The 20,469-nt window shown below is 39.6% G+C and overlaps 1 protein-coding gene across 2 annotated transcripts; it reads right to left on the bottom strand.

The window, feature by feature from the left end:
* Positions 1–462: 462 nt before the first annotated feature.
* Positions 463–18,873, bottom strand: Sec8 (Secretory 8). 2 transcript variants are annotated; one of them, XM_065235286.1, is made up of 9 exons: positions 18,774–18,873; positions 8,681–9,401; positions 8,486–8,619; positions 7,652–8,427; positions 7,392–7,594; positions 7,118–7,316; positions 1,542–2,142; positions 1,274–1,480; positions 463–1,206 (listed from the first exon to the last, which is right to left on the bottom strand). In XM_065235286.1, the coding sequence occupies exons 1-9, from the start codon at positions 18,825–18,827 to the stop codon at positions 1,030–1,032; spliced, it is 3,072 nt and encodes a 1,023-aa protein (XP_065091358.1). In that variant the 5' UTR covers positions 18,828–18,873; the 3' UTR covers positions 463–1,029. The 2 variants fall into 2 exon arrangements, with proteins under 2 accessions (XP_065091358.1, XP_065091359.1); XM_065235287.1 differs by lacking the exon at positions 18,774–18,873 and adding an exon at positions 9,805–10,111.
* Positions 18,874–20,469: the final 1,596 nt, after the last annotated feature.

Genomic DNA, 20,469 nt, shown 5'->3' with positions numbered 1-20,469 from the left:
GACATGCAGGTTTAAAAAACCTGTTTAAAATACTGAATTGACAGGCAGGAACAATGTAAAAACACTTAGATATGTATCATAACAATTAAGGCTGGTACATTACTGTTGTAGTTGGAGCACCAAGGTTAACATGAAATGTAATTTATTTTGAATTTGGAACAAATAAAGAGTTTAAAAAAATAGGTTCTAGCCAAACTTAATACACGGTCGCCGGTAGCCAGCGTGACAGTAAAAGTGGTGTTGTTAGAGAAATGGTGCTAAGTGAAGATAAACCCAGTTCCAGCCAATCGCTGATGAAAACCTCTATAATTAAGAAAAAGAACAGATAAGCTCAGTTTGGTGAGGATTTAACGCATAATAATCTATCAGTTATCAAGTAAGTATTACAATGTTAAGAACTTCGGATATGTGGATAAGTTAAAGCGGACAGTTTTCAATATTGCAATAATAGTAGTGTATTAATTATTTAGTTAGCATCCTAGAAATTATAATTAACGCTGTAGCCTTTTTCCTTCGATTTCCATTACTTGTCAATCATGAAGAAAATTTAATGAACGAATAATTTAGATATTTGAAATACAATAAGTAAATTTCAAAACATTGAAGAAAATGTATCAAAGCCAAACTAAACTTCGTTACCGGCGCTTCAGTTTCACCTAATGCTAAAAATTAAGGCAATTGTAGCCTCGAATAGAGGTTCCCCCAATAATCCTAACCGCTTTTATAGAACCTTAACTGGACAAATGAACACTTGTTGTCATTAGACTTTGTCAGCTTAATTCGACATTCACTACTAACGAACGGTAGCGCTAAATTTCAGTTAATAACTTGCTGCGGTTTGCAGTAAACTCTCTAGATATATATAGTCTGTAGGTTCGTTCATGCCTTCCACTAGCAATAATAACATCTTTCCAGCAAATAACATCCGCACCGCGATCCGATGCTGCGTTACGCAACATTTTCAAATTAATTTTCGTACATACCTACCGTGTTGCTAAATGCTACTTTTGTTTCATCTGAATCCAATTGCTAAACAGTAACCCCAAGACCAGGTTTAGTACCCAGTACATCGCTCAGCTTCTGCTGATACATGACCAACGTGTTCTGATCGACGATTCCACGGTTCTTGCAAACCAGGTGGAGGGCATTCAAGTATTGCATCTCGGTAAACTGGGAACCTTTTTCGATGATTGAAGTTAAAATTTCCTGTTGAAGAAGAGGGAAGAAATGAGCAATGATCGGCGGCTTGTACAACATAACTTGAGAAACTTACATCCGGCTCTAAGTAAAACATTTCATAAAACGATCTAGCATAATCTAGCGCAACTTCTCGTGATGCCGTGATGCTACTAAGAGTCTGTTGCAGGGCCAAAGCATTGCGACACATTCGTTGTACACCGGCCGTATCGATGTACTCCATCGAATTGGCTGCTATTATTAGAATGCGCGATGCCAGATGGGCCAGTCCTTCGAATACGTACTGAAAGAGTTCTATAAGTGTGATTTAAATCTTCAATTAGCTGAATTTTAAAAATGCCTACCTTAGTTTTCCTCGGATGCAACGTCGAACTCAATGCCTCGTCCATATCGGACAGAACTTTAGTCAACTTCAGCACTTTAGCGTCCGGTTCCAGCGAATCATTCTTATTAGGATTGTTCGGTTTGAACTTATCAGACGGGTTCGATTTCAGATAATGGAAGCACTGTACCCGCACTTCGAGATGCAACACCAGCAAACATGTATTTGCCAGCTCTTCAAACTCCAACGCAAGGTTCATCAGCACCTTAATCATACCGTCCTTAACGACTACCGGAGAGGCACTTACGCCTCCCACCAGCCCGTTTACGATCGGCTTCCGCAGTTCATCAGCAAAGTCCGTAATTTGACCGGCAAACCATTCCATACTTTCCTGCAGAATGGCCAATTCTTTCAGCACGCCGACATCGGAGAGGATTTCCTGCTGGGAAATTCCTCCCTCGCCTAGGTTGCTCGTTAGCATTTCGGCTTCGCGAACATTGCGCTGCTGAACTGCGGTTGGGCTTTCCTCTTCCGAAGCTTCCGGCTTCATGAGTCGTTTCTGGCCGGATTGTTGCTTCAGTCGGGCGTTGGAAGTTTTCAGATCGGTCCAGTTTGGAAGAGATCTGAAATTGAAGTCGGAGCATAGTAGAAGTAGTAAAATTACGTTGGAAAATAACATTGATTATGATTTTACATTGTTCGTACATTCCAATGGATAAGCCTGAAGGGCTCTTCATCTTTGTTTAATTTATTATTCTAATTTACGTGTTTACGTTTTTCAACGAACTTGTTTACATAATACCCCTTTGGAGTGCGTTTTGATTGAATTAAAAAAAATGATAACCTACATAACTACTAATAATTAGTAAGATCGCGTATGATGTGCTGATTTGACAGGCGTCTCTGAACCTTTCGAGGATGAGCGTGCTGCGCTTCTCTAGTGTCTGAAGACCAGCCAGTTGGTGTAACTCAGAATTTACAGTCCACGGGGGACTGTTGAGGATCATCCTAAGGATCTTTTTCTGGATCCTTTGGAGTTTGAGGTGATGCCACTTTGCACAACTCTCCCAGATTTGTGTTCCGTACTCAATGGCAGCAAATTTGTTTTTAAGGGAAACTGTGGACTTTCTGTTGATAAGTGGATAGAGCGACCTAGATGTTGTACTTGATGGATGATTTGTCCACATGGGAACGGAACAGCAACTTGCTACAAAACCGAGGTGAATTCGAGTGCGGAAATAGTATGGTCTGTGTTTTAGCTGTATTAATACAAATCTCCCAGCTTTTGAAATAGTCGTACAGAACATCTAGGCCTGACTGGAGTTTTCTCGTCAGATCACGGCCGCAAACATTGACAAAATACCACCACTCGGAAGGGAAGGAACATCTTACGTGAAGATGTTGAAGAGGATAGGACCAAGTAGGCTACCCTGGGGTCCCCCAGCATCAAGGTATCAGAAGGTGAATTGTTCCTGAAGTCCTGGAAAGAACTGCCCACAAGTAGTTTTTAATCATCTTAACAAGGAAAATCGGGAATTTGTATCGATGCAGCTTGTAAACGAGGACATCATGCCAGACATTGACGAACCCCTTCTCAACGCCCAACGCAAATGTCCATGGCAAATGTGTTGGAAACGGACTTCTGCTTGATGATGTTAGTAACCCGTTCGAGATGGTGGATGGTAGAGTGGCCTTTCCTAAACCCGAATTGAGCAATATGTTATTATCATTTGAAAATACCAGCAGACGGCTGAATATCAATTTGTCTAATAGCTTTGAGATTGAGGGCAAGAGGCTTATATCATAGAGGTAACTCTAAGACTAGTAGGTCTCGGACAAACGAGCTCTACTTTTTGGCTCAGCTCTGGTACTATCTTCGGTCCCAAGCTAGTCGATTCACCCCTCGAAACATAGGAAAATCCAATAACCCCTCATTTTATCTGTCAAACTTTCATAGCGAATCAAAACAAACATTGTGAAGTACTAGAATTTTGACAAGAATGGGGTACGTTAATCGATTTGCTTGGGACCAATAGGCTAGTCAAGTAGTGAGCCAATTTAAAATCGTTAGTTTCGTATTGATTGTTGCTTATATGGCGATAGCTTTTGGCACTGGTAGGGTCTTTGCCAGGCTTGTGGATTTGAATGACTTTGGCTAACTTCCAGCATGCAGGGAAGTAGCCAAGTTCCAAACACTCATTGAAGACCGGTGCAAGGTGCTCGAAGAAGTCCACACTCAATTTATCAACTCGAGGTTGACCACTCTATCGACGCCAGCGACCTTCATGTCCTTGGTTGATTTAATGACTGCTATAACCTCATCAGCCGATTTTCTACTTTCACGAGGGACAACTACGGGGGTGGCTGCGACTCTAGATATTGCCTCTGATAATGTAGGCTCGTAGAGGCTAACCATGGCTTCGCCAAGTTTATGTGAATTCACAAAGCGTTGACCAAGAGCATTGGGCTTATCAACTGGGATTATGAGTAAGGATGGATCCAAAATCTGATTAAGTGGGGAAAAGGAAGGGATGGGCTTTTTTTAATCTTTGCCATTTTCCAGAACGTCTTAGCACAATCTAGGAGAGAGCGAATCTTGTTTGCAAAATCGTTATTTCTTAGATCCACCATTAGGTTGTCAGCACAGTACACTGGTACTGCCTACGATACGAATAGTGTTGCAAAGTCCAATGAGGTCTTTAGTGGGCCTGTCAAGGTTCAGAGTAGAAGAGTAGAATAAAAAATCCATATCCGAACGATAACTTGAATGATAAAACTATTCCACAAATGGTTTGGATGAGACCCTGAACACGTCGTTAAACAAAATAATCATACAAATTTTATGAGGGGAGTGCAGACACTGGTCGATTTCGTCGGTCATTTCCGGCTGGACGTCATAGTCGATACTGATGTCAACCCAGCATTGGAACTGCGCCCAGTCAACGCGGTGATAGCTGCGTCGGGAAACTTCGAATCGGTTCAGGGAGGAACCCACGTCGACCATCACCGGATAGTGGTCCGAGCTGAGTTCTTGGTAAACCACAGGTTGCGAGATGTTGGCCAGGTTGCCGATGGTCACCGGGCCAACTCAACTGGGTGGGAGTGTCCAGACTCAAGATGTTGTACTGCGCTGCCTGCAGGTTGTACATGATGGTGCCGTTTTGATTGCGCCGACTGTTACCCTAAGCTTGATGTTTGGTGTTCAGGTCGCCAGCGATGATGAAGTTCTCCTGCCGTCGTGTTAGCTTGACAATATCTAGTCGCACGCATCTTATAGGCATTTTTTCCTTGATTTGTTTTCCATACTGAGTACCAATGCTACCAAAGCCAGGGAGGCACAGCTCCCACAGCTGGATCCTGGACCCTACCTATGGACCCATCAACTCATGGACTTCCTGTAGGCGTGATCAGAGATTTTATACCTCAGAAAATCTCGGCGGCGCCGACTGGGATTGAACTCAGGCTTTTTAGGGTGAGAGGCAATCACGCTTACCACAACACCACCGGCGCCACTATCTTATATGCATGATTTTGATTAATTGAACAAGTAGTGTTTCGAACCGATTTCAATGATCGTAGACGTTTATTACGGATAGTATCAAATTCTTTATTCTTGGAAAATTACACGCAATTGCAAACTCGGGGTTACAAGAATAATTCTTGTTTTTCTTTCCCATCCTTCTTCCCTTCCGTTCTTTCTCTCTCTTAGCGCACAGCTCTGTCAACGGCTGCAAATTCCAGGATGGTATCCATTTCATCAGTCGCATCCCACAGGCTCCCCCCAGTTACACCAAAAATCTAATCCGCTGTCCTGTTGGTGTAACTTTAGTTCGGTGATCGTCCGAAGGATGATGTTCCAAGTCAGGGTTGCATATAAAAGCAGGTTTAATCCGGTCGATCGAAATGCGCTGAGTCTTCCCAGATATGATGACATCCATGTATTTATCAGTTCGCTGTACTACCAACAATCAATACGAAACTAACGATTTAAAATTGGCTCACCACTTTAGTAGCCTATTGGTCCCAAGCAAACGATTAACGTACCCTATTCTAGTTGAAATTCTATTACTACACTATGTTTGTTTTGATTCGCTATGAAAGTTTGACAGATAACATCAGGGGTGTGTGGATTCATGCAGAACATGCAGGGGTGAGTGAAATAGCTTGGGACTGCTTGGGACCGTTGTTCTGGTACTGAGTGAGCCAAAAATAATAATGATTTTCTTCGGGACCCAGTGATCTTAGAGTTACCATAGATGTTACGATGTCCTTGTGATGGTGGCAGAGGTCCAACAAGGTCGATATGAACGTGCCTAAATCGAGCCTTTGGAAGATCAAAGTCCGGTAATTTTACACCTACTGCTGCAGCTTGATTGTTGGGCTCCGGGTTAGCCATTTTGAGGTTAGTTTCATACGATTTTCCGAAAAACGGGTCTTTGTGATCGAAACGGGTATATCGACCGGATTCGAAAGGTTTCGCGACGTCGCGGGTTACCAATGTGGTGTTTCGAACCGACTTCAATGATCGAAGACGGATAATATCAAACTCTTTATTCTTGGCAAATTACACGCAATTGCAAACTCGGCGTTACAAGAATAATCCTACTTTTTCCTTCCCCTCCTTCTTCCCGTCCTTTCTCTCTCTTCGCGCACAGCTCTGTCAACGGCTGCAAATTCCAGGGTGGTATCCATTTCATCAGTCGCATCCCACAAACAATTAGAAATCGTCAGAGTAATTACTAATCAACCAGAAGAATAGCCAAAATACCCTGAAAACATTGAATTTAAGATCTTTGGAATAATTCCTGATCATCCGACTTTCGTGCAAGATCTTAAAGGCATGATTCGATTTATTGAACAATTAAAAAAACTGCAAAATAATAACTTAACTAGAAAAATTGCCAAGATATCCATAGAAAATTATGCGGGTTATGTTTATGCGGCCATGGTTTTCCATTGGTTTTCTTTATTCCTGATTACGTTGGAGGAACAAAATATGACTTGATATTCCTGACAAATGGAGTAACGATCTTCCTTATTAGTTTATACGGTTCCTAAAGGTTTCCCAAAAAAAAGTACGCTGGAGAAGGGTGATCTAAAATCTCTCAAAAACTGTTTACGTAGTTAAAGCACAGCCTCTTGGGAGCATTCGAATATAGTTTGGTGTTCTGCGGATATGAGCCGGAGAAATATGATCTTAGAAAGCAAATTGTAGGCCTCGGTAGTTCTCACATTTTCCACCTGTAAAATTTAAGCTGATTGTTCTACAGAACTAAAAACCGTGTGCCTAATGCACTTCTTTGAAACGTATTGCACTTGCACCACTAACTCAAAACTACTTCAAGGGAGCTGATCTATTACTGATTGGATAATTGCTGACTTGATTGCAGAACTGATTTATTGGCACCGACAATCGGATGAAGTCTAGTGCAAGGAGCTTTGACTACAAACAATCCAAAATCACGTTTCTCCGTCGTGACCAGAGGAATGATGAAATTTCAGTTCCAAACAGTTTGTAATACCTGCCGCTTCCACATTCATCACATACTGCACGATCAAAAAATGTAAGCCGGGAGAATTTCCATAGCTCATACTCACTTGAGGAACCTGGTAATATCATCGTCCTTAAGCCATGCCACGCTGTAGATTCGTTTGTCCTCCGTTTCCGGTTGCACAATGCCACGGTACGCCGCCTGACACGTTTCCCGATAGGTCTTCAACAGCGAACAAACCATCTTCAGCAGCTCGTCCGAATAGGTCGGCAGATCTTGTATGAGTCTTTTGGTCTCGGAAATTCCTGGAAGACAGAACTAATCAACATCACGGGACTGAAATCGATTTCGATTGCATCGCTGTGCTGGCCTCTACGTACGGTTCTCAACCAAAACAGTATTTTGCAGGAGTGGTCTAGTCAGTCCTAAGCGTTTCATTTCTTCAGGAGTAATTATCGAACGCCAGGCGTCCTGTGTTTTCGAGAGGGATTCAATCGTCAGCTGCAGGTTGCGATTGTGCCCCCGGGCTAGGTAGGCGTCCTTTACGTAGTTGGCAAGGAAGCTGTTCAGACTGCACGATTGCCTGAAATTTAATTAAATTTGGCATGATTTGCTTTCCTTTTATTTCGGTAGCACTTACCCCGATTTGCATTTCATGAATCCTTCTATCTCATGAACATAGCCCATCATTGGAAGATAGATTTGCCGCACCAACCCGGCATCGGGTGTGCACACGAGAGCACGCTCTCTCTTCTTGCGATCCGCTCCGGGTGTCCCCGGAAGGTGTTTATTAAAGCTGGTGTTCAACAAATTTTGCCCATTGACACCGGATTGGTTCAACACGTCATCCTTGTTGGGAGTATTGTTGGACACGTTCGACGCATTGCGACGGTGTTCCTTAGCACTCGAGTCGGACTCCAGCAAAGCCGTATGCGAAGACTTGTCAAACTTGAACAGCATCTTTTTACCTTGAACCTTCCGTCGACTGAAGAAGGTGTTGATGTTTGTCGTTTGCTCCGTAAACTGTGCCCGCATCAGTTCATCGCTGCTGTCGTTCTGAATGTCCAGATAGTCCGTCAACACTAGCTTGAGAACCGCTTGCGCCTGTCCCCAATATTCGATCAGATCGTAAGCCTTCACCTGGTTCAAGCTGTATCGATGCATAACGTTGTGGTAGTTTTTCAGCGTCAGTTGATGGGCATTGGCTATCAGTTTGAACTGCTTGAACACCAGATCCAACAACTCCAGGATGGGAATGTTTTGCTGGGGAAGCTCTTCGGTGCTGGTGTTGGGCGCCGCTTGGTATTGCTGATACTGATATGGGTTCTGGTTTTGTTGCTGATTCAGAGTCATGATGTGATGCGTGGATTTGGTGACGATCGTCAGTAGCTCGCTTTGCATTTGTACTCTTAAAGACTGCAAGAGAGGGAGGTTAAATTATCTGAGAAGCCGGTAAAAAAAAATCCGGGTTTACCTCTATCGATTCAGGCACTTTATTAAGCAATGCAAAGCACTCAATGATGATTCCAATGAAGTAGGTGCTATTGACATCCGGATCCAGCAGATCGGTGTCTTCGATGATTTCACTCTTATCGACGTCGAGGTAGCCTAGAATGCAATTGATTAGAAATTTCAGGATATAAAAAAGTTATCATCAATCGAAACCAACCATTTTGAGCGATTTCGAACAGCGCTTTTCTAGCCTTCGTATTGGCTTCCATCCTTTCGGCGGAACGTCTCAGTACGTTTCTTTGAAATGGGGAAGTCCCGGCTGCAGTGCAGCTAATCCTGCCGGAACTTTGCCGCTGGAAGTTCTGCAGCACTTCTGCCGTACTCGAAACGTACAAATGTTTGCACAGTTCATCCAGCAACCGAGAGTACAGTTGTTGCCGTTTATTTTGGAAATCCTGACGAAGATCCTGTAGTCCCTCAACGTCCTTCAAGGGACCTTCCGTGGTTTTGACCGCCGACATCAGCAGTTTTGTTGCATGCAGATAATGCTTCTTGGCCATGAAAGCTGCCAGCTGTTGAGGAGTCTTGCGCAGCTCGTTGACCTGATCCAGCATCTCTAGCACGTACTTGTGCTGCACCGCATCGGTGTAGAGTTTCTTCAATTCCTCCCGACGACATCGTAGCAACTGCTTACAGGTCTGTAAATTGTCCTTCACTACGTGGATCCGTTCTCGGGAGCTAGTTATCTGGGTGGACACCTTTCCGAACAACTGCATGACCCTCGTGAGGTCGCCATCATTTCGCGAGACGAGTTCGTTCAACCGTTGATCTGTCTTGCGGAACTCCTTTTCGATCTTGAGCTTTTCGCGCTCCCGCTGCTCATTGGTTTCGCTGGCATCGAGGGTTTTAATCACCGAAACCAGCAGTCCGCAACCGCTCTGGAAAGAAAAGATGATTCGAATTCAGATGTATGTACATACATTGCTTCGAAGAACGAAGGTTGAAAGTTCGATAAAACAATCAGGTACCTAAACCTGCCACGATTGCTGTATAGAAAATTTGGAATGATCACCTAATGGTTCTGCACCCCATGCAATCACTGTATATTCACAGACAGTTGTAAATAATTATCGCATCAGGGGTTATTGAAATCAATTCTATTATCAAGAATCCTTGTCTTCATTGAGTTTCAATTTAGCCATATTGGCACAGTACGAATTCGAGCCAAATGATGTCATCAATCACAATCAGTTCATATCAACCATCAAAAGATTCGGAAAATTCTCATACATACTGACTTATTCTCATCATAACTTCACGCAAGCAAAACAAAAATCTCACCATTATACTCTATTCAATGGAAACCGCCTGCAAATTGTGCAATCGAATAAATTGACGAGTTGTCGACGCCGAAAACGGGGCGTAAAAAACACATCCAAACTGAACACCACCCGCAGCAACAGCACCAGCGCTTTCTCCGTGTTTGTAGTTAACCTTCTATTAATAATTTAAATAGGTGACCGTTTGCTTTATTCTTCCAAAAACACACGACACGAACTGCAATATTACGGTAACACTAATAATATCCAATCGGTTTTATAGGCACAATAATGTAATGCATTCGATAAGGAATTCCAGCAAAACCACCGCTATTTAGTACTTTGTGTGTGCAATTTGAAATGAAAGCAAATTTTATGAATGACACTGATGACATCACTTATTATTCTTCTTCTTGCGCACTGCATCAACTTCATCATCATCTTTGTTTGTACGCCAAGTTGGCTCAAGAAACCTACAGCATTGTTGCCATTTTTTGAGATTTTTTTTTTGCTGATCGGCTTGATTTCAAGAGCAAATTTTCATTTCGTTGAAAGTAACGTTCGTACCGAAGCGAGTAAAACCTAGAGGTGAGGTGGCTCTCATTTACGAACAATCGTTGCCTACCATGCATAACTGGTTCCAAACGACAACAAAGCCATAAGCAATGATGGTTTGTTGGTGTTTGGAACTAAAATCACATATGGAAAATCAATCGGAGACAGGCCCAGTAAATTTGTCGTCTCTTTCGTTCTCCGGTTGATTATATGGACAACGTCACACTCCTTCAACCGTTTAAACAGCGGGAGAACGAAACCCTAATAAAAAATAACCATAAACGAACGATAACCCAAATCATTGAACTATTCCACAAATGGTTTGGATGATACCCAGAACACGTCGTTAAGCAAATTAACCATACAATTTTTATTAGGGAAGAGATTATAAATTCACTGAGCCTTACATATTTACATCTCATCGATGGATGTTCAGTAGGCTGATCTGACAGCACATCCCACCCCTGAGAAAAACATGGTTTTATTTTGATGATAGACAAGTTATTTCTATTTCCAATTAAATCCTGGTACGCAGCTTAAATTAAACCGGAAAAGTAATTTTTGAGCAAAACTAAATTTGACGCATCTTTTGCTGAATGTTGAGATCACAGCGAGGTTTCGTTAAATTTTAAAATCAACAATTAGTTTTTTATGTTGTTGGAATTATAGACAGCGTTGCCAGCATTCCAGATTTATCTGGATTTTCCAGATTTTTAGTCGCCTTGCCAGATAGACAGACAGACCACGTATATTTCCAGATTTTTTAATATGTTCCAGATTTTCCCAGATTTTTTAATTTGCTCTTTCCTCTAATAAAAAAAATAAAAAGCCAAATTTGCTACTTTAATTTTTCAAGTCCATCAACATTGGACATTATTGGAATTTTATGGTAATTCTGAAAATAGTTCACAGTTAAGTGTGAGGCGAATTCTTGGTGAAATCAAAGGTGAATTTCAAGCTACTTCTGAGTAGAATTACATCCATCTTTGTGGGCTTCGAGGTCGTGCGGCGTCACCCATCATTTTTGTGAGTGCCACGAAGTGAGGGTTCGATTCACGCTCGAGCCGGGGCAAATTATGGCAACCTCAAAATTTGCCTACTGTCCTAATGGTAATGGGTGTGGTGTATTTTCCGTTGTTTAATGTTAAATATTCAGTCTGTGCAACCTCTGGTTGAAGACGGTGTCAATTGTCTTGTCAACTCTTATGACAATTGCATGGAGATTTTGTCAATAAAAGAAATTTCAATCCGGAAAATAAATCATAGAAAATTCTTATCATGAAACTTAAGGAGTATGCTGATACGAATCGCGAGAATAATTTCAATGGAATTCTGTCCAATGTTTCTATGGAGATTAATTTTATAACAATTTAATTGCAATTTCTGGGAGACTTTCAAAACCATTTTGGCAAAGTACTTGAGTACTTGGGTAATACTGAAAAGGATTTCTTTTTTTTTTTTATTGGGTTTCAAGCTGGAGCTGCGTGACAGCTTAATTTTCAAGACTTGACCCATTTGAATAAATTTTGCTTCTATCTTTGACAATACAGCAGAAGGACTAGTCTATGTTGGCCGCTTGAACACTGGATTCCGTATGTATTGTTTCAAGATAGTTATAGAAAAAATGCTGTGACGTGTGCGCGTAGATACATCCGCGTAGTAAATCGATTGAATAAGTAAATCCGTTTCGAACGAAATATCTAAATTATGTAAGTTACGAAAACCGCGCGAATTCCGAAAGCCGTGCGAGACAACCGAAGCGAGAAAAAAAGGCTTATTATCATTTAAAGAGTGCCACCAAAATAAATGTGATAGCCTATGTTGGCAAGTTGATTAATTTTGGTTTCCTCCCTAGATATTCTACTTATTTACTACTGAGCGTTGTATCAAATTAGTTAATTTAAAGAACGTATCAATCATTTCAATATTTCGCGACCGAACAAATTCTATACTAAATAAGCTAAAAAGCGATTGACAAACTCTACCGAATTGCGTATCACTTCTGCGTAAGCTCCGTAGACGTAGGCGCGTTGAATCCGACAGTCGGCAAAGGTTTAACCTGTACCAACACCGCTTAAGGAACGACCTCGAGTCAGTGAAACCGTTTATAGCTAAACATCTAAATTACGTAAGATACGAAAATCGTGCAAATTGTGAACGCCACGCGAAACAACCGTAGAGAGAAAAAAACAACTTATTATCACTTAAAGAGTGCCACCAAAATAAATGTGATAGCCTATGTTGGCAAGTTGATTAATTTTGGTTTCCTCCCTAAATATTCTACTTATTTTACTGTTGAGCTTTGTTTCAATTTAGTTATTTTACCGCACGTATCAATCATTTCAAGATTTCGCGACCGTACCGAACAAATTCTATACTACAGAAGCTCAAAAAAAACTGGTAAGCTCTACCGCATTGCGAATCACTTCTGCGTAAGCTCCGTAGACGTAGGCATGTTGATTCCGACAGCCGCGAAAAGTTAAACATGCATCAATACCACATAAGGTAAGATCGATTTTACGTATGGTTTAGTTCATAGATTAACATTGATTGCTGTTTAAAAATGTAAGTACTTGAACACTAAGAAGTAAGTTAACTCAAATGCTTTAACCGCATAAATAAGAGATTTCACGTATTGAGAGAATAATATAGTAATCGAGTACAACAAACTCAGGGGAATACAATACCTCCAAAAGTTTAAAAGCTATTAATTGTCACATACCTCTACTTTTACTTATTTCCTAAACTATTCCTCTCCTTGTTAATCTGCTTAATGCTATTGGTCTGCCTGCGTTTTCTTTTTAAAGTTCAAGACTAAATAAGAAGATTTATTCTACAACTTTAAAGGTTAATTGCCTCCTTAAGCGGACCCTCCGCATCCTAATTCTTTTGTTAATCTACTTAGTGTCATTAGACTTTTTTTTTTCCTTTGGTTTGTTTTTTCCGTCGATCTTGTTTTCCGTGCTGAGCACCAATGCTACCGACGTGCCAGGAAGGCAGCTCCCACACCTGGACCCTACCTATCGACCCATCAACTCATGAACCGGGGACCAACGGCGGCGCCGACTGGTATTGAACCCAGGCCTGCTGGGGTGAGAATTAGACTTACTGAAGTTTCTTATTTAAGTTCATTTGATGATTATGATATTTCAGTAGTCTAATTTAATAGATTATCTAAAGCTCTAATTCACCTAATCAATCATAAACCATGCTTTATTAAGTACCTGCACTTGTGCTTGTAATCTAAAATTAAACGTGTTTGAAGTAATTTAGATTTAAGCCTATACGTATTTATTATATCTTAGTTCGACCCAGATAACACCTTCATGTGACTAAAATGCTTCATTTTGAAGTCAGTTTCCTAGCTGATTTTTAAATTATATAGGGTATATGCTCCAATTACGCTCTCACGTTTCCACTATGTCGCACCACAAAAATACATATGGGTATGTCACAATAGAAGCACACCACAGTGGAAATCCCGAGCCATAGTTCAAACATTTATCCCAAATCAAAATGAAGCACATATAAGATTAGTTACAATACCATGTACAAAAATGATGTTTAACATTGTTTCCTGAGTAATACTTCAATGAAAACACCAATGAAAGCTTGTCACGCAAATAGAAGGAGCACCGTTGGGCACTTTCTGAAATATTTCAATGGTATAATTTCCTTGCAAACCCAAATAAATCTATCTGCGTAAAAATAAATAAAATAAGAGTGATTTGCGGCAAAACCCGCCAGTATCACACCCAACGTCAGTGCCTATACGTAAGCGTACTACGACGCGGCTCTCAATCGAAGGAGTAACAAGTGTGATACTATCACTGCTAGACTAGATCTTTGGTTCACTCATGCAGTGGTTTATCAGAGAGGGGAAGCCTAGTAATCCCCATTGCCTGCCCATGACGCCATTCTACCGCGGCATGAGCCAGCAAAGCCGACCATAAACCTACCGTCTCCAACACTCCACTATAAAACATGAAACTATAAAACTATAAAACAGCAAGGTGCAAAAACTAGCCAAGGGGAGGGAATACTGAAAAGGATTTCAAACCAATTCTAACCTTACCTACAAAGCAGTTTAAAGGGAATTATCCAGGGGGGACGACACTTCAGGATTATCCAATTTTTACCCAAATCACTCCTAAAATTTTCAACGTGCACAAAATTTCAATCCATCCTATCTATCCTTTCTATTCCCAACTTATCCCTTCTGCATGCACACAAATCATCAAGCAAGCCGTGCAGTTTTCAGGTCGATCGCGAAGCACTGTCAGTTTTCAACAATCTCAATAATAAACATGGTGTTAAAACAATTTGATATTCGTTGAGTCGTTCAAGGTCCTGGCGAAGCTGGTGGAAATGAATTAGGGAATAAATAGTACGAAGGTAACCACCACGTATATCTATGCTGAAGGCCAAGGATGAAGTGATTTCTCGATTGACAAATGAGAACATCTGAAATAAGAAGCAGTTAAAATCGTTAAACTGTTTATTTTTTAATCTGAATTTGAAAGAATTAACGAAACACACTCGATTCAGTCCAATGGAAATGAAAAGAATCATAAAATTGAAACTGAACCCCAAATTTTCAAACGTTGAATGTGAAAATTCACAGATTTTGAGTGGTGCCAGTATTGCACGAATCCGACGATATATCTCGCTCTTTCATTTGTGGAGAGTCGATCGAATATTATAGGGCAGGTGTGGGATGAGCAGGATGACCAGTGAACCGGGAAATCGGGAAAAAGCCGGAAATTTTAATGACAAATCGGGGAAATAATTACTTCATCAATTTTTCAGAAAAAAAGATTTTGAGGCATTGAAAAGTTTTAAGATTTTAGGACCAGACTAAACTTTTTTTGGAATTTTGAGTAGATTTTAGAATGAATGTCAGGGATAACAAGTCATTTCAGGTGATATTAAAAGTAGTTTTAGAAAGCGCTCTAAGAGATTTTAGACTTTCACTCCAAGTCACTTTTGTGAGTTCAAATTCAGGGTAGAATTTTTAAGTTAATTTGTCGAGAATTGCAAATCGGTTGTGAAGATCACACTATCGAGACCGGACCGAGGTTTCCAGCCTCGGTAACGGCTACACGAATCCGCGATGCTGCTATTTCTGCAGCTGCTGCCGCTTCTGCTGGCTTTCAAAAATTCAATAGTATCAATAGTAGAGGGCTTTTGTAGTCCAGCTGTCACCATCCAAACATTATTTTTCACTGAGTATTGACTAAAATGGCTACTTCGATGTTTTCCTTTCGTACTGTTTCATTTCAGTTGCACGCATCCCCATGACAATTTAAAGCACCCTCGCATTCAATGCAATCCCATTAGGAATCCCATATATTTTTTTTTATCCTTACTCAATTTTTGTCAAGATGACAAATTCAAAAAACTCTCTTCAATTACATTATTTTTACAGGCAAGCATGGTAAAATAGAATGCATCTGAATGAGTGTCGTTCCCCCTGGAATTATCGGATAAGTCTGAGAAGAGTGTGACGGTCATTCTGAAGAGTGTACCATGGAAATTGTTAAGAATATTTTAAGAATTTCATAGAGAAAAATGGACACAAAATTGAGCCAATTCTTGGGAATTATTACCGATTTGAGGGAGTTGTGGGATTGAAGAGTGATTTATAAGAGATTTCAAGAGGTAATGATAAGAACTCTTAGAATGTTACTGGAAAAGTTTAGATATTTTCAAGATTATTTTAGGGAAATATAGAAAAGAAATATGATGGAATTCTAGGATGATTAAAATTGAACAAAAAAAAGGCCAAGATATCCTGTAATGAGTTCCAAGTAAATTCAGACTACCAAAACATTTCATGGTCTGGGACGCAGGAAAAATATAAATTCCGGAATTAGAATCATTGCAAGATCCTGAGACTTCAAAAATGAAACTATCAGACTTATTTTAGCAATATAATAAAATTATTCTTTGGCATAATGGTCATGCAAATAGTGGAGTTACCCGTAGTTTAGGTAAACTGTGTGTGAGTTCCACGATGTTAGGTTTTGATTCCCACTTCAGCCCGGTGAATTTAGCTTCAAAATAAAATTGCCTACTGGTCTGTTGGGTGTTGTGGGTTGTATGCTGTCAAGAATTAAACTGTAAATCTGATCAACCTCAGAATAATATAAGAATTATTAAGAACTAATAAAATCTTTAAATTCTGGTACTGCATCAAATAGTAAGGACTACATCGACTATTAGTTCAAAAAATTCATCCCATCAAATTTCCTTGATTCTTTGCTTCTCATTCTTTTTTAAAAAGTTACAGTTTGAAAAACAATTCTAACCATATTTTCTGCTGTTTTTTACCCACATTTATCTCAATTTTTGAAATGCTTTGTAATGGATATATGAACTTTTTGGGCACACCGTGTCAATACTTTTTAACTTTTGGAAGCAATGTTTACAAATTATTTGCTTTATATATTTTACTTAAACATGTACTTTATAACCATTCTAGAACTTAAAATAAATTCTAGATTATCATACTGACCTATTTTTACGGGAGATTGACACATCACTTTGATTTCAATAGCATTATGTTAAAAAGAGGATTTTTTGGAGCATTCCAGATTTTCTGGAAATGACCTGGCAACGCTGATTATAGATAGAAGAATAGAAATAACCATAGATGCAATGAGATATACATTCAGGAGTGGCACATGATAGTGTTTGTTTGTGTTTGAGAGCAATACTACGAAACATTTTCGGAGATGAAAAGTGGTGACGACTCAACAACCAACTCTCCGAACAAAAATCGTGATTGTGACGTCGCAACTTTATGGTCTCCGGTGCCTGAAGCTTCGGGTACACGGGACCACACTACCACAAATAAAGTTTGCCCTGCTTACTAATACATTCGTAAGGCACTGCCTCACCTATAGGTAAAGCACATAGACATAGATGAGCGAAGACGAATCCAGTGTATCCAAAGGAGCAAGACGTCATCAACAGTATACGCATGGGGAGGGGGGGGGGTCAAGCATACCGAAAAGCTGTCTACGTAGTTAGTGAACAGCCCCTAAAATAATACTGTTATCAAATAAAAAGCAGCTCACGCGACCACCAACGATCGACCAAAACAATCTGTGGGCAGTGTTGCGATATACTGTTAAAAAAAGTTGATGCATTGTTTAATACTCGGTTTAATACTCATATTGTTCGTTTAGCTCGTATAACTTAAATTATGCACTCATAATGCTTAAAAACAAACAAATAATGTTGAAAACTTAAACGACCTATGTAACTGTGATTATAACAAAACGTCCTACCTAACATGTCCAATGTACACCTGACAAGAGCAAAATGTCCTATGTAACATTTTTCACGTTTTCATAGAAAAAAACGGGTAGATTATAATTTCAATTTCAATTTTAGTATCGCATTTTACTATTAAAGGTCTTAAAAATGTCAAAAGTTGATTTGGTTTAAAATAGTATCAAAAAAGATTTTGTCAATCTTCAACCTCGTTTTTCTCGAAAAGAGTGAAATTTTACATAGGACCTTTTGAAAAGTTAGGCGAGAAATCATCGATAGAAGTCATTGTTCACAAAAGCTGTTACGCCCTAATTCCAGCTCTATGTAGATATCTTGTTCATCAAGAGTTATGTCGTTTTCGTTTTTGCGGTGTAAAGCTACACCGGTGCTACAATGCCGTACACCGAAATAATTTGAGGTGTAGATATAGGATGCACCTTTGTTTACAAACAAATGATGTTGAGCTGTCAAAGACTCCCCTAATAAAAATAACCATAAAAGAGAGCTTAACGACGTGTTCGGGGTATCATCCAAACCATTTGTGGGATAGTTTACCCATCCGGGATACAGCTCGTTTATGGTATTTGTTTATTAGGGTCGCGCTTACACTACCACCAATTTACTACACTAAACGAAAATCAATTATTTTATTCATGTATTTTACTTATACATTTTTGCCAAAACATCAGCCTCATGCATTCCATAAGACAAACCACATAGGTCCTATAAGAATGCATAAAAGGTATGTGTGACCGCTTATACATTTCATTTGACACATGATCTTCATCAACTTTTTGCAAGGCGTCTGCTTATTTCTTTATTTATACATTATTTGAATAATCAACAATAGAAATTTGCCAAAAGGTATAAGGAGATGTCTATCCGTTTATAGCAACTGGCAACACTTTCCATCACCGCGAAGTTAGCCCTCGTGTGACATCTCTTCTTTTCACCGTTTTTCAAACACAGGAGCTTCTTATTAATCACGCAAAAAAAATCTGCAGCCCATAAAAGAAAACATGACCACCCACAAAAATAAACACAAATTTCAGAGCGGTCACGTAATTTCTTATCCCACCAACTAGCCATTGAAATGCACCACTCTACAAGACACATTTTGCACCACTTTTCGAACGAATTAACATTAGAATTTACCGTTTCTTTGCTGTATTTTACGCCTCTCGGAGGTTTCACGGGTGGAGAATCCATGTAAGAAAAACTTTAGCACTTGAATTAATTATTTTCTCTTTGCACTCTCTCTGCGCCTTGCTGCAGACTGTTTTGTTTCTCGATCGATCGATCGGCTTTCGCTCGCGCACATTTGACGTATCGCCGGAGCAGCAATACCCAAATGAGATACAGAGAGAGGCTCAGCAGATCGTCAAATAATGTAGTTGGATTAGTAAACCATAAAATATCGTAAACACAAATAGTGACGTTATTATTTTGCATGGGCAGCATACGCAGGGTATGCGGTTGTGATGTCGCTTGTATAGTACAGTGATGTCACTCACCCATTTAACCCGATTATTCTCTTTCGGTAATATACTCCTTGGCAGTAACCGTCACTGGAATTGTTAGTGCTTTGAATGTGAGACGATACTGCGCGCCAAACACTCAATCCTCAATCACGTGCCACTTGTGCCTAAAGCCCTCTAGTTACTATAGGACTTTACTTGTGCCACGTGTTCAGGTCAGTTTGTGAAAAAATCGCAGCAATCACTGAAAATACAAAAAACACTACAAGGGACAGTCCTATGGGGTAAAGAGCCTGAATTTATATATTATATATATATATATATATTTATATATATATATATAATTTATATAATTTATATATATAAATTCAGGCTCTTTACTATGGGGTTGTACGCAATGGTGATGTACACACTAAGATTTTTTTCCAGTATACTGTAATTTTTTACCGAATATGGAACAGCTGAACATTCGGTAATCTATTCGGTATTTTTTTGTTTTACAGTGCGTTCTGTAAATTTGACTTCGGTCATATGAGCTGTCAAAATTTGCTGAAACGCATTGCAAATTTAACTGAATGATTAGTAAAATAAACAAAAAAAGCGTTCTGTCAGATTTTTACCGAAATTCAGTAAAAAAAATTACTGGTTTGATTTTAAAATTTACGTTTTGTTCAGCAAAAACTACCGATTGAATTGTAGCTGGTTTTTATCGATTTTTTTTTTCTTTTTTTTTTTCCAAATTTGGTGTGAATAATAATATGGTTCATTTGAATTGTTTTTTTACATTTATTAATCCATGATGATTTTAATCAGTTTTTAACCTTTATCAGTTTAAAAATTTCTTAATTGTTTCGATCAATTGATGCTTCTCATAAATTTATCTCCCGTGGTAGTAAGGTTTCCTACGCCTTGAAAAATTGCAGAGGGAAACAAGAAAAATTGCTTGTCTTCTGGCTTGCAGCTTATGTTGAAAGCAGCGAAGCACTCACACAGCACTCGGAAACAATACTTGGCATCTTTCTTGATGGATGCAGACCATCCCTTCCATGCAATGCATCCCTCCGAAGTGTCTTCCATTAAATTTCCTTTTAGGTATAAAAGTGGGACTTCACCATTTGGCACTGTGTTGAAATTATTCTGAAGATCCATCTACAAAGTACAATGAAAAAAAAAATGTATTTTAATAGAGTTGGTTGGAAATGCTAACATGAAGCTTTAGTGTGATGATTTATTAGCTAGAGAATGATCTTTAGAAGAATGTAGGTGGATAGTTCCGTTAGAGTACGGCAGTATGAAAATTGAATAGAAGTTGAAAATGAGCGAAGGGCCATTAAAGCGACAGTTTTCAAGATGACGCACATTTTTGCCTAGCC

The sequence above is a fragment of the Ochlerotatus camptorhynchus genome, unplaced genomic scaffold (assembly GCF_037179485.1).
Source record: "Ochlerotatus camptorhynchus isolate MF236.1 unplaced genomic scaffold, CSIRO-AGI_Acam_v1.1 ptg000471l, whole genome shotgun sequence".
Lineage (NCBI taxonomy): Eukaryota > Metazoa > Arthropoda > Insecta > Diptera > Culicidae > Ochlerotatus > Ochlerotatus camptorhynchus.
Note: the sequence above shows the minus strand (reverse complement) of the source record. Positions and strands in the feature narration are given on the sequence as shown.

What these genes read in the sequence shown, in the direction of transcription:
- Sec8 (XM_065235286.1), bottom strand. Translation starts at nt 18,827, where the DNA reads ATGGATTCTCCACCCGTGAAACCTCCGAGAGGCGTAAAATACAGCAAA. An exon ending in TTCATGAAATGCAAATCGGG is followed by an intron (nt 7,595 to 7,651) that starts GTAAGTGCTACC and finishes ATTAAATTTCAG; the next exon opens with GCAATCGTGCAGTCTGAACA. An exon ending in TGCATCCGAGGAAAACTAAG is followed by an intron (nt 1,481 to 1,541) that starts GTAGGCATTTTT and finishes GAACTCTTTCAG; the next exon opens with TACGTATTCGAAGGACTGGC.